This window comes from Lepidochelys olivacea (assembly GCF_965140295.1).
Source record: "Lepidochelys olivacea isolate rLepOli2 genome assembly, chromosome: 9".
Lineage (NCBI taxonomy): Eukaryota > Metazoa > Chordata > Testudines > Cheloniidae > Lepidochelys > Lepidochelys olivacea.
Window position 1 is genome coordinate 31,697,225 of NC_140419.1, and position 14,894 is coordinate 31,712,118.

The window sequence follows — 14,894 nt, forward strand, 5'->3', positions numbered from 1 at the left end:
GGACTAGTTACTTTGACATGTTTGCAGAAATTTGCTTTACAAATAGTTGCATTATAGACATGAACACAGACTAAATTCTCCAGCCCAGGTAAGTTCAGCAGAGTCCAAGGAAGCCAGGGTGCTGAAACGAGGGGTACTGGGCGTGCAGCAGCACCCCTGGCTTGAAGTGGTTTCCATCAGATACAGGGTTGACAGTTTTGTTCAATGGCTTCCAGCACCCCCACCATTCAAATTATTCCAATGCCATTGCTGGAGGCAGCAACATTTCATTCCCTGTAGCAACATGAATCTTCAGGCCAGATGTCCTTATTTGGACAGAAGACACTGGTATGGTGGAAGCTATTGTAGCAGCCATGGAGGAGATGAGCATTCTGTTTCTCCCCCATTGCTATTTAGGCCCATTTGTTTAGGTTTTTCACAAGGAATAGGACTGGGGCTGGAAAGAGTGAAATAGTTTTATGTCCAAGCATATTAAGTTGCCATGCATGTCTCTTTTCTCTCCCAGGTTTACGTGGTGCAATAGCGTTTGCACTGGCTATTCGGGACACAGAATCTCAACCCAAACAAATGATGTTTACTACAACATTGCTTATTGTGTTTTTCACAGTCTGGGTTTTTGGTGGGGGCACCACGGCGATGCTCACATGGCTTCAAATCAGGTTAGTGTTATCTGACAATTATTTAATACCGTAAAATAATAGAATGGCTCTGGCCAACCCCTGAACTTTTCAATACTCATTGTTCTCAGTAGAGATGGTTACAAGCCATAAAGCTTGGATCTGGCTCTGAAAGTCTCCAAACTTCAACAGGGTATGGATAAGTGTTCTCCTTCAGATCCATCTGATAGGGATAGGTCCAAGGCACAAGGGGCAAAATGCTTGGGGTGGGGGAGTTTGTCCAAATGTCTAATTCAAGCCCATCTCTGATTCTTAAAGGTGTGTTTCTCTACTGTTCTTTAAACTCACTATTATCATTAAATGCTGACAAAGTGTGCTTGGCACTATACAAGATTAAAAGATATAGATACAAAAACAGTTCCTGCCCTAATCAAAAACTTGTTCACAAAAATGCTACACGTAACTTCAATGCTTATCAAAACCCCTTCCTGGAAACTATTGCACAGCCATACTAGTGACACAGACAGGCAGATAGCAAAATGTATGCAAGAAATGCGCTCACCCAGGTTGTCAAGGGACAATGGCAGAATCTCTTGGAACTGTGCACACATATATACACACAGACTCTTATGTCAACATCAGGAAGAAGGAAATTATCATTTTATTTATTTAATTTTGTTTAATTTCTAATGGCAAAAGAAGTGATATTTAGTCAGAAATGTGATATGCGCTTTGATTGAATGCTAATGAGCATTTAGTATAATGGGTACATCATATTTGCTGTCAAGGTTCCCTCCCCACTCTGAACTCTAGAGTACAGATGTGGGGACCCGCATGAAAGACCCCCTATGCTTATTTCTACCAGCTTAGGTTAAAACTTCCCCAAGGCACAAATCCTTCCTTGTCCTTGGATGGGCCACCATCAAGTGAGTTAGACAAAGATTCAGGAAAAGGACCACTTGGAGTTCCTGTTCCCTAAAATATCCCCCCCACCCCTTCACCCCCTTTCCTGGAGAGGCTTGAGAATAATATACCAACCAAATAGGTAAATCAGATTCTTAAAAAACAGAACTTTATAATAAAGAGAAAAAAGTAAAAGAAGCACCTCTGTAAACTCAGGATGGAAGGTAACTTTACAGGGTAATCAGATTCAAAACACACAGGATTCCCCTCTCGGCAAAACTTTAAAGTTACAAAAAACAGGGATAAACCTCCCTGTAAGCATAGGGAAAATTCACAAGTAAAAATAAAAGATAAACTAACGTGCCTTGCCTTATTTACTTTTTTTGCAATATTGAGAGTCATTTTAGGATGATTTTAGGAGAAGGCGTTTTCTGACCTGATGCTTCTCTGCTTCCCCAGAAAACTCACAACACAGAGCACAAACAAAGCCTCCCCCCACACACATTTGAAAGTGCCACATTTGGTCAGGTGCCAACCAGGTTATTTGAGCTTCTTAACCCCTTACAGGTAAGGAGGAATTCTAGGCCACCCTTAGCTGTATGTTTATGACATTTGATATTTCTGTTTGGAGCTCATTTCAAGAGATGGGATGTCTTAAGCGTGATGGATCAAATCCTCTCTTCAGTTTCATTCATGCAATCCTGGAGTACTAAGTGGGGTTGCACAGGTGTAGCTGAGGACAGCCTTTAGCCCAGTACATATTATGACATATCTCTAACTATTCCCTCTGGTCACCTTTGATTCCTTGACATCAAAATTGAGGGAGACTATATATGAGCTGATTGCTAAGCACAGTGCATTCCTTCTCAGAGGTTATGTTGCACTCCTCAAGGCTCTGACAGGGAAAAACAGAGAGACATCTGTGAGCTATGGGAGATGCAAGTACATTCTGCCATGAGGTAGAACAGGCAAAATTTTAAATTATTCTTAAGAAGAGTGATCAGTGGTGACCACTTCTGTGTAAGGAGGTTTAATATCCAAGGTCTTTCAATTCCTGTTGTCTCTTTTTTCTATAAAATGCCAGCAAACACTTCTGTGGTTAATTCTAAGGTGAGCTGGTGTAAGGGCAGGGAGGTCTCCCTGGCGAGTCCCCTGTCATCAAGCACCATGCTGTAGGTGAGCCCTTGCCTCAGCTTCCCCTCACCCAGGGTATAACTAAGTCCAAGCAGGCCTTTCTATTATTTATTTAACAGAAAAGACCAACACAAAAAGCTTCAGCTAGCTACTGCACTGGAAACTCTCCACCCCTGGCTTAACCAGTCTTATGTCTCGTCCCTCCTGCCTGGAATTTGGGTCTGTGCTGGGCATTCTGCTGGATGCCAGTCTTCCCTGACCAGTGCTTCACTCTCTGCTGAGCTAGAGGTTACCCCTTAGTAGCTCCCAAGGCCCCTCGCTTACTTTATTCTCTTGAGCTGCTCTGGTCCCTTGCCTGGGAGCACTTTCTCTTTAGGCCTGTTCCTGCTCTCCATGACCTCTGCTCTCCTGGGAGACACAACTGGGAGTAGCTTCCTACCCAGCCCCCCACCCCAACGGATCCTCTCTCCTCAGGTGGCTTCCTCTTCTCTGGGGCTTCCTGACTGAGCCCTCATCAGCCTGTATTAGGCCCAGATATTCCTTGCCTAATTAACTGTTAGCCAGCTACTTGAGCAATTAACTATCCACTGGTGGATCTGGGTTGTCTCATTTTCCTTAGTAGAGTGTAGCTGTGTGAGTGTAGACTAGCCACTACAAGTACATGCCTAGCATCTTGGATGACTATGTATTCAAGGTACTAGCCCCTCCCGCTGCTCGCACTGCTGTGACTACAGTCTATTTTTAGCATACTAGCTTGATGAAAGCTAGCTTGAGTGTGTCATCTTGAGCTGGGAATCACAGCCCACCTTGAATTGTAGTCATGTCCTAAATGAGAAGGACTCCTGCCCTTGGAAGCAGATTTAAGAAGTTCAGGGATGGGTCCAGATTACTTCCAGCCTCCCTCTTAGAAAATAGTTTGGCAGCAGTAGCAGAACAAGAGGTGAGATATTATGGTCAACATTTTCAAAGGGGAGCCACTGATTCTGGGTGTCCCATTTCATAGGTAACCAAGCTTTAGCCACCTTAAGGCCTGCTGTGCCAACTGCTGTAATTCATGAGTAGAGGTTACCCCGTGAATTGCAAAAGTTACCAGAAATTCTTCATGCGTCTCCTCCACCTTCTTTATTTGTGCAGCATTCAGCCAATGATTTGTTACTTAATGAGTTTGCTCCTTTATTGTGAGTTTTTAAATGACATCATGTTGATGGATATCTATGAGAGGGAGGGGTGGGTGGGTAGTGAGAGAAAAGAGGTGAAAAGGAAAGTGGGGAAAAGTATGTTTACATTTTTTGATACAATGTAATATCCATCATGTAGTGATATTTTTGTTTTTTTGCAAAGCAACTTTTAATAATGAGATCCTAATGCCATTTCTGAGTTCTGGTTATTTCATAATACATTCAGGACTCTCTGCCATAGCTTATAATGTCACCAGATAAAACCTTAGTGGTGTTATAGTCTTGTAATTCACAGTTGCTTAGCATTTATTCTATATATAGTGTATGCTTTGCTTGTTTACAGAGTAATGTCTGATTAACAAACCTTCATGTCAGACTGTTGCTGTAAAATACCAGCTGAAGATAACTAAATGGGAGCCTTAATAAAGAGGCATAGATAAAAAGCTTGCAGACAAAATCAGGACTAGCATACAAATATACTGTATAAACATAAAATCCTGGCATGCATATATAGTATGTGAGCTTTGTATTTCCTCAATACTTTGTTTTGTTTAATCTCTCATCTCCTACAATGTCAGCCAAGTTCATTGCAATTTAGATATACACCTCAGGTGTCTGGCATCCTTATCAGACTTGCTACGGTTTCAAAACAGTTGTTACACAACCCTACCTCAAATTAAAGCAAGTGGCAGCAAAAACTGGGGCTGATCAGGAATATCCTGATTCAATCTTGTGAAGTGAAACATTGCTTAAGATCAGGAGAAAAAAATATATAATGGTTACACATCTATTTCCCAGGACAAGTTTAGAACCCTAGATATCTGCCCTCATCTAGTTTCTTGGAAATTCAAGCACAGCTTCTCATGTGCCCTTACCGATATAAGCAGCCTCATTAACTTCAATGGTTCTGATCCCATCAGTCAAGACCACCCATGAGAGTAAGGGTCTTCAGGATCCTAAGTTAGTGGCTGATAGTAGATTTTAAGTAAATGTAAGTATCTTCCTGCTCATCCCACCCTCATTAGCTCTTTCACCTACTGTCCTTTCCTTAATGAAACTTCAGAACCACTGAAGTTGGATAAAGAAAAGGAATACTTGTGGCACCTTAGAGACTAACAAATTTATTTGAGCATAAGCTTTCATGAGCGACAGCTCACGTCATCGGATGCATGCAGTAGAAAATACAGTGGGGAGATTTATATACACAGAGAACATGAAACAATGGGTGTTACCATACACACTGTAACGAGAGTGATCAGGTAAGGTGAGCTATTACCAGCAGGAGGGGCTGGGGGGGAAGGGGGATGGAGTGGGATAGTAACTGTCCAGAAAAGATAGCTTCTGCCCAGGACCCCTGATTTCAATGGGAATTAGGTACCTAAGTACTTTTGAGGATCTGAGTCTGTGTTTCTAAATTGATTAATAAAATAATTTAGTCTAATAACTAAGGCTGGGATTTTCAGAGGAGCTTAAAGGAGTAGGTACACAATTCCCACTGAATTTCTTAACTTCATCAACGTCATAGCCCACGAGAGAGAGTTCTGTAGGAATTTTGTATTTAAAGAAAAATGTGGTTTTGATGCGCCTGATTTCTCTGCCCAATGAATATTTTGAATCAATTTCACATTTATTGAACTTTAACTGGTTTATCTATACAATGATTAAATAGTTACCCCCCTGGGGAATTCAAGCTATGATCACTGAGGTTAGTTGGATGAATTAGATCTTATCCTTATCCATGTAAATATTCCTCTGTGCACATATAGCCAGGTGGGACAGGCTAGTAGCTTAGCAGCATTGCTCCAGTCAGTGGCTCAGGGGATTCAGCTCTTTCCTATCCCAGGCTGATTGAGTCTAGCCAGGTCACAGAGAGGTTGTGCTTGAGTTTAGACAGGTTGCATAGAAACTAATCTACGTGCAGGTAAACAATAATAATCAATAATCCTTTACCCGATGATATTAAAAATAAGCAAAAATATTTTGTTTCACATTTATCAAAAACAGTCTGTTTACTGTACAAATAACGTACTTCCAAAAGCTGTCCTCCCTTCCCATTGTATGCTCTGATCTCTTCCCTCCCTGGCACACCATGGTGTGTTGTAATTATTTATTGGGTTATTGGGTTCTTTATTGGATTATCTGTCTAATTTACATTGTAAAATTGTCAGGGCAACAACCGTGACTTCTTGTATATCTGACAGTGCCATGCAAATTAGTGGTGCTATATAAATAATAATCTCTGTGAAAGGCAATCTGTTTCAATGATATCTAGCAAGTCATCCATCTCTCCCTAGATAGGGAACTTTGATCATATTTGTTTTACTAGAGTTCAGTCTTCTGTAAATATAGCCTGTCACTCCCTTCTTTGGAGGAAAGAAGATGACGCACTTCCAAAGATGAGTCTTACAAAATAATTTTCTTCTTGTCTACAACTACATGTGCCTTCCCTGCCCTCCAATTTTTTCACCAAATTGCCAAAATATATAGTCTGATCTATGTCAAAACAACCTGTGTGTCACTGATGTGGGCTCCCTCAAATGTTCCACTTCAGTCAGCAAAATGTCAGCCAGGTGATAAAAATTTCTGCAAAAGAATTCCATATACTTCCTTCGCCCCCAAAATGTGTCAGTTCCATATTCTCCTCACCACCCCATGTCTATCCCAAGAGCAACCAGTGCTATACGTTGTACCCCCTTAGGACTCACTGGCTGGTCTGACAGTCTGGTGGGAAGAAATTGTCCCTTGGCTAGTGTGGAGAGTTGGTTGGGAGCCTTGGATAGTAGCAAATGGATGAGCAAAATGTGGATGTGGGAAGGGGTGAGGGAATACTCAGGTATCCACTAACCTTACCAGGACCAAAGGCCAACTCTGTTAACAAAAGGCTTGCGTGTGTCCCAGGAGCCCCCTCCATCGTTGTCAATGTCCAGAACTTTCAGTCAAATTCAACCCTTAAGTGAGCAAGTGCAACTACATTGAAAGACTTGTGCCTGCTTACATAAAGGCTGATTTTTGGTCTAACCAAGATGCTCAGTGCTTGGGAAATCACGTCTTTCAATCACAGAAGCTGTTCTGATCATTTAAACATTTCCACGCCCTAAAATACAATGTTAAAAAGAATCCACGCCAGTCAATGTAATCATCATGGAGGCAATTGTACCTAATGGCACAGCTAAAAGAGTTTAGAAATGTAGTTCTTCCTTATGTTACACTGCATGGCAATATTCCATCTTATGAACATCAGTGTTCAGTTTATGGATAAAGTATTGTGATTACCTCATGTTTCACCAACACACACGGAGTGACTTACAAAAATGTGTGTTAAAGAGTTCTCGGGGAGAAAAAACAGGCTGAATTATTTTTAATCTTAGTTTTAAAAGAATGTGGTCTAATTTTTCAAAAGTTATCAGTTATTTTAGATTCCTGGGTGCCCAACGTGAATCATCTTAAGATGGTCTTATTTTCAGAAAGAGATGAGCACCTTCTGAAAAGCAGGCCTTATTAAGGTTTTTCAAGTTGGGCACCCAAAAACTCTAGGCACTTTAGGCCTACATACTCAAATGTGTTATAATTTACTTAGTTACCAACTGGCTTTCTGAGAACAGAATTGGTTGCATCAGATACCTAAACATTACTTTGTCCTTTGTTTTATCTGCATGGTGTAACAAGAAAAAAATGGCCATTTCTTCCCATTGTGATAGGCTTGTAATGTGCTGGTCTTGGCTGATAATGGGTGAACCTGTATCCATGTGTGAGAAAGATACCACAGTATTTCAAAAGCAAAACAAAGAATATGGCCATTTAATGAGTTCACAGACCAATTGAAGCATTCAATAAATGTGTCTTCAGAGTTGTTGGGTATTAACTGCTAATGCTTTTAGATGTATGTTTTCCCCTCATTCTTCCTTACTCAAATTAAAACAGCAAACTACATTTTACAGTAAATCTCCAATCAGTGATTTGGGGATAAAGGATTCTCCTGACAGGCAGAGCAGAAATACAAAGCTATTAATAACACGTGTCGTATAAAAATATTGTTGTGCTAGATCATCACCCCTTGTGCAAATATTTGTCAAGGGACTTCTAGACATTTTGTGTAGCTTTTTGCAGCAATTCTTCAATGACTCAGAAGCATTTATTCAATGTTCTGCAGTCTCTATTCAAAGAAACACTAAGCATTATGAAACACTAACTTTTTAACAATGTCTTTGTGGTCATGCCCCATCTGTGTATATTTGATGAGGTCTCTTTTTGATTATTAATGAGAAATACTTCAAAGTAAACAAAAATAATTGCTCAGTCTGGGACATGAATATCGAGAGAGGTCATTGAGATGTTACTCCAGGGAATCCACTCGTTCAGGAGTCTCAGGTTCAATAATAGATGTATTTCCCAATCTCAGCCAATGGAGGAAAGAACAAGTCTGTGACAGATGACATTGATTTTAGATTAATTAACAGTGTAAAATCACTGAAATCAAGTAATGAATCTGTAAATGGGGGGGGTCATGCCCTATGACTGGAGGATTGCTAAAATAGTACTAATTCTTAAAAAAGGGGAAGAAAATGATCCAGGAAACTACAGGCCTGTTAGTTTGACCTCAATTGTATGCAAGGCCTTAAAACAAATTTTGAAAGAGAAAGGACACAGTTAAGGACATAGAGGTAAATGGTAATTGGGATAAAATACAACATGGTTTTACAAAAGGTAGATTGTGCCAGACTAGCCTGATTTCTTTCATTGAGAAGACAACAGATATTTTTAGACAAAGGAATTGCAGTAGACCTAATCTACCTGTATTTCAGTAAGACATTTGATACAGTTCTGCATGGGAAATTAGTAGTTAAATTGGAGAGGATGGGGATTAATATGAGAATTGAACAGTAGATATGGAATTGCTTAAAGGGGAGACTACAATGGGTCATACTGAAAGGTGAACTGTCAGGTTGGAGGGAGGTTACAAGTAAAGTTCCTGCAGGATCAGTCTTGGGACCAATCTTATTTAGCATTTTTATTAATGACCTGGGCACAAAAAATGGAATTGTGCTAATAAAATTTGCGGGTGACATAAAAAGTTAATCTGTTCCTGGGGATCTCATGCTGTATGCTCATATGCTGGCAAAGGACAGGGGTGGTAAGTGGAGAGAAAATCAGTAGCCTGACTAGTAGGATGGGCTGTGTGGCTAACTGTTGGTGTGCTGAAAGGTAGGGCAGAGAGAGAAGCACAGGTCTGCAGGAGTGGCAATGGCTGCTCCTGGTGTACTGTTGGAAGGGGCACCCACTGCTCTGGCTAGAAGGATTGGGCCCATCTACAGTCCAAGATGGAACCACGCGGTTGTGGTCATGTATTTAAGGTGGGCGTAGGGAAGAGGGAAGGAATGAGGCTAGTCTGTGTTGCTCCTCAGCTCCCTGGGTCAAGTGGAAGGCTGGTTCAGTTCTCTGAACAGTCAGCATCCACCCCTGCCATCCCCAGTCCCACAGAAGCACAAGGAAGTGTCACATACCAGAACTGTGTTGTTTCCTTTTCTCCTCCCCTGCTCCATGCAAGACAAAACACAGCTTGTCTTTGGCACAAGTCTAAGTAAGATCAGACATCAGCATGTGTTACAACCTCAAATTTATCCAAGATACGGTAGTTGTGATGAACCTGCTTGATTGTTTTGCTTATATAAGCACATTTTCCTTTCACTATTTGTCAAGATGAAGGAAGGTCATTTTGGAAAAGGAGGTTTAATTAAATGTTTTTTCCTAGCCTCTGCTCTCCTATACCTGTAATCACTTATGTCATATTTTCCCTCGGGGGCTAGAAAACAATTCAGTGAAAATGAAGAACCCATTGATTTACTATTGCAAAAGGAAATGTCATCCTTACTGTGTTCAACTGTAATTTCCCAGTGACCATAACACATAGTTTAGGTTAAAGGACACATGTTTTCTTGTACATCTGGATCTTTACGATGGTCTATATTTCTGTGCACTTCATGCTATTATGCTTATTACTTTGCTTTTTGATTAGAATGCTTGTAATCTGCAGAAAAGATATTCCCTCACAGTAACATAAATAACACTGATGATTTAAAGCTCTGATGAGCGAAGTTCTTTATTTGTTTTCCACGGACTTTTTTATTCTTCTTAGCAATAGTGCAGTAGATTCCTTACATCATTTTACAATAGTATCCCACTGGGAATCCAATTTCAGCCAAGCTACTTTTGCTCATTGAGCTCCCTTTAGCCTAGACACACTTTCCACAGAGATCAAACTGTCTTCGTCTGGAAAGTGTTCTAAATCCCCAGTGGAATGCCAATGAAATCCACCAAAGCCTATAATTAAACATAATGTGTCTAACAGTTAACATAGCCGTTATTTGTAGAAAGGTGTAAGTACTAGCCTAGCCAGCTGTCTGCACCTGCATACAACTAAACCATGGTGTTGCTGCTAGCCTTGTGTACAATTACACCTGGGATGTCTTGATACTAACAAAACATTAGATGTTGGAGACTGAGGGAAGCCTGGCTTCTGGCACTTTAGACTCTCCTCAGGGAGAGATTAAGGCATAGGCACTATAGGAGCTTGCAGAATTATGTAATTACATCAGAATCTGAGCTGGCATTAAAACAAAAAAAGTTTCTAGCCCTCACAATTGTGAAGAGCCTCTTGAAAACATGACCCAAGTGTAACGGACATGAAAACACCTGCTGAGAGCCTGAAACAATAGCTCAGAGGAGGAACTGTTCCATGAATCTCAAAGGGTGTTAATTCCAAGACCAATGCTTTGGGTGACCCCACCACCACCATAGTACAGAATTCAATGTGTGATAGAAGGAGGAGAAGAGTTCAGCAGGCCCAGCCTATCCACCCACTCCTGACACCTTGGCTGCAGGGGTAAATATTGGGTGGTCTTCCTTCTACCATCTTTGTCTGAGAAGAGCTGGGGTGCGGATATCATGCTAATGTTTCTCTAAGTGGGCAAGGAGAAGGAGACCCAATGCATCCCTGAAGGGGTCCCCGCTTTAGAGCGTGTTGGGGCCATGGAGTGAGCATTGGGCTATTTGCCAGCTGTAATTTCCATCTGTGATGTTATCGTTATGTTTTTGTCTCTCAGATAGGTTTGTCCCTCAGGTCATCCGTAGGTTTGTTATTACCTAATAAAATGCAGTTGAAATTAATTAAGAACAAATTGAAGCCTGGAACTTTAGTGCTAGTAGAAAGAAATATATTTTATCATCATGTATTTATCCTAAGAACCGGAACAAAGTTTAATAATAAATAATTGTCTGCATGTCACGCGGGTGGTGGATAGTTGACATAACAAGCCAGAGAGAAACACTTTGTTAAACTACTAGATAAGATATGGGCACAATCTAGCCCCACAAGAGTAGGTGAAAATAAACCATTGTTGAACCAAACCCTTCTATAGCATGACCCAATCAACACATACAGAGAAGCTTATTTACCAAATAGTGTATCCACATGCCCATACTCACGTAAAAAGGATGCTGTCTGCTGCCACTTTAACAACCTCCCGTGTGATCCTCTAACCTCACTGCACCCTTTTTCTAAATGCTAAACTCATTGACTGGAGGGACAAGTTACAGGAGGGACATGTTTCAATTCCTGCTCAGAATGTGACCATGCACTTAGCAGATAGGTTATCTGCTAACCTGCTTATAGCCTGTGCCATGCCATTTAACTTACAAGCCACAGGATGCACAGAGCCAGATCTTAGCTCTCACACCTTCCCCATTGCACTGTTCTGGTATCACAGACTGGTTGGAAAGCTGGTTTAAATATCATCTAAGGAGTTGCCTTAAGTAGAAATAGTCCTAGATACTGTACAGAGAGTATCAGTTCTGTGCCACTTGCTCCTGGTTTTCTCCCTCAAGTGTAGTGGGTGTGTAAGATATGGGGAGGAATAATGGCAAGAAAGCACTGTGCTCTGGTGGTCCTGAGTCAGTGAGTGGAAAAAGGAATAGATTCTTGATGCCACTCTGACTTACACCAGGTACCCTAGCTGTCCCCAGTAGAGGAGGGAGGACATGGCTAAAAGCCACCTGTGTTACTGACCCTCTCCAGGTGCACTGAGTATAGCTCATTCTACATCTGAGGTTCTGATCAATCATATACATCCAGAGGGTCATATGAAAGTTCTTCCCATGGACACTACTCTGCACACCAGAAAGGTATATATAATATACTTTATGATATATATGTAATAGTAGCTTTTATAACAGTGCCTAGAGAGCCATTAGTCTGGAAAATGCTATAAATCAAGAGGCAAAGTGAAATTGGACACTAAATGTATTAGACATTATTATAAAAAGAGAAATTGGATAATTTCCACTCATTTCTATCTGAAAATGAGAAATAGTGCAGGTAATAAATCTTAGCGACTTAGTGCAATGCCTGTCTCAGCACTTTCCCAGTAAGATAAAGGATTTAAGAAAGCTCTACCAGAGTTATTCACCCTATCAATTTGCTTGAATGATGCTAAACAAACTTCAAAACCATTTGTGCTGTAGGAGTCCCTGATAAGCACCAAGTGGTCATCCCAAAGGGAGAAGAAAGGTGGAAATAAGAATTACATTTTTATTCTAGAATTTTTGGTACAAGAGATAAGAAAAGTTAAATAGCATTTCCAACAGATTCATACATTTCAGCTTATTGTGAATGAATCATATAATGCCTGATTTATCACAGAAATCCAGAAATGTCTATAGTTATTTCAAGAGAATTTCAAGCCAATATATAGCATGGAATAATATAATCAAACATCAGTATCAAGGTTTGCATTAATGAAATGATTCCTTTTTGTTATCAACATTTAAAATACTATTTCAAAATTTCAGTGATAGTATGAATGCATGCTTACTCATACTAAACCCGAGACGACTCCAACCAAAAATATCCCCAGGTTTAACCCAACTATCATCACCCAATGTATTGAAATTTCCCAAACAACAAAGGAATCAAACAGTCTAATATCTCTAGACTATTTCTAAACTATCAGATGAGAATTCTTTAGAACGAACTGATGCATTGTTATTTTACACCAGAATTTGACAAGCCACTCAGAGTAAGCTGAACCTCTAACTTTGTCTAATTTTAACATCCTAAGTAGTCTATTGAAATCAATGTGAGAACTCATGCTTGAAGTTAAGCACATGCCTAAATATCTTGCTGAATCAGGACTTATTTGAGGGTGGAAGGAACATGGAACTCTGAGTCTTAACAAAAAGAAAAGGAGTACTAGTGGCACCTTAGAGACTAACAAATTTATTTGAGCATAAGCTTTCGTGAGCTACAACTCACTTCATCGGATGCATTTGATGAAGTGAGCTATAGCTCACGAAAGCTTATGCTCAAGTAAATTGGTTCGTCTCTAAGGTGCCCCTAGTACTCCTTTTCTTTTTGCGAATACAGACTAACATGGCTGCTACTCTGAAATGAGTCTTAACAAGTTTCAGATAAACAGCTGGGATGAAATACTGGCCCTAATGAAGACAGTGAGAAAATTCCCAATAACTTCAGTAGTGCCAGGATTTCACCCCCTCACTTGTGGATACTGATCCAAACCATCCTTTGTGAGGTTCACTTGTCACATCCATTCATCCAGTACTATTTGCTATTTTACAAATTAATTTTTACAAAGACTCATGTAAATGTCTTGTTTAAAGTGCTGATTTATGATCATGTCAGTCATGGTGATTGGTTAGTTTAGCTTCCTACATCTTTCTTTGCTCATCTAGCCCAGTATCCAGACTTCTACAGTGGCCAGTGCCAGATGCTTCAGATGGAATGAATAGAACAGGGCCAGTTATTTAGTGATCCATCCCCTGTCATCCAGTCTTGCAGTTAGAGGTCTAGGGACACCCAGAGCATGGGTTTGCATCCCTGACCATCTTGGCTAACAGCCATTGATAGACCTATCTTCCATGATCAGATCCTTTTTTTGAACCGAGTTATATTTTTGGCCTTCACAACATCCTCTGGCAATGAGTTCCACAGGCTGACTGTGCACTATGTGAAGAAGTACATACTTCCTTAAACCTGCTCCCTATTAATTTCATCTGGTGACTCCTCATTCTTGTGTTATGTATAGGGGTAAATAACACTTCCTTATTACCTTTCTCCACACCAGTCATTATTTTATAGACCTCTATCATAATCCCCCTCAGGCCTCTCCTTTCCAAGCCTAACATTTCCAGTCTTTTTAATTTCTCTTCGGATGGAAGTTGTCCCACACCCCTAATTATTTTTGTTGCCCTTCTTGATCCTTTTCTAATTATCTTTGGGACAAGCAGAACTGCACACAGTATTCAAGGTGTGGACATACTGGGAATTAATAGAGTGGCATTATGATATTTTCTGTCATATTATCTATCCCTTTCCTAAGGGTCCAAATATTCTGTTAGCTTCTTTGACTACCGCTGCACATTGAGCAGAGGCTTTCAGAAAACTATCCACGATGACTCCAAGATCTCTTTCTTGAGAGGTAACAGTTAATTTAGACCCCTTCATTTTGTATGTATAGTGGGGATTATGTTTTTCAATGTACATTATTTTGCATTTATCAACATTGAATTTCATCTACCATTTTGTGGCCCAGTCACCCAGCTTTGTGAGATCCCTTTGTAACTCTTTGCAGTCAACTTTGGACTTAACTATCTTGTGTCATTTAAGTTGGTTTCCAAATATATTCATTTTTATCTCCTCCTTCTGACTTTTGGGTAAAACTGAAATTTTTCAAGTTGAAAAGATGTTGTTTGGTTGAAAACACAGTTTTCTGCAGGAATTTTTTTGACAAATTTTCCAACCCAAAAACATGAAATAAAAATTTCATTTCAAGTTGATATTTCAAACCAAATCAGAAATTTCTGTACATTTTGACTTAAAATGTTTTTATTTTATTTTATATTTGGAAACCCAAAATTGTCAGTTTTCCTTTATCAGATTTTTGATTTTTTTCTTTTGATTTTTATTTCCTCCTTCTCCCCCACCCTTTTTTTAAAAATTCTGTGCCTCTTGCCCTACTTTCCCCTCTCCCCCAGGTAAAAGATTTTTTAA

At 40.1% G+C, this 14,894-nt stretch overlaps 1 protein-coding gene across 1 annotated transcript in view; it reads left to right on the top strand.

Moving 5' to 3' along the window:
- SLC9A9 (solute carrier family 9 member A9) overlaps window positions 1-14,894 on the top strand; it is a 321,809-nt gene that overhangs the window by 189,947 nt on the left and 116,968 nt on the right. Inside the window, exon 12 of the mRNA XM_084638813.1 lies at window positions 506-659. Coding sequence (XP_084494939.1) covers window positions 506-659 — 154 coding nt within the window. The remainder of the gene's footprint in view (window positions 1-505; window positions 660-14,894) is intronic.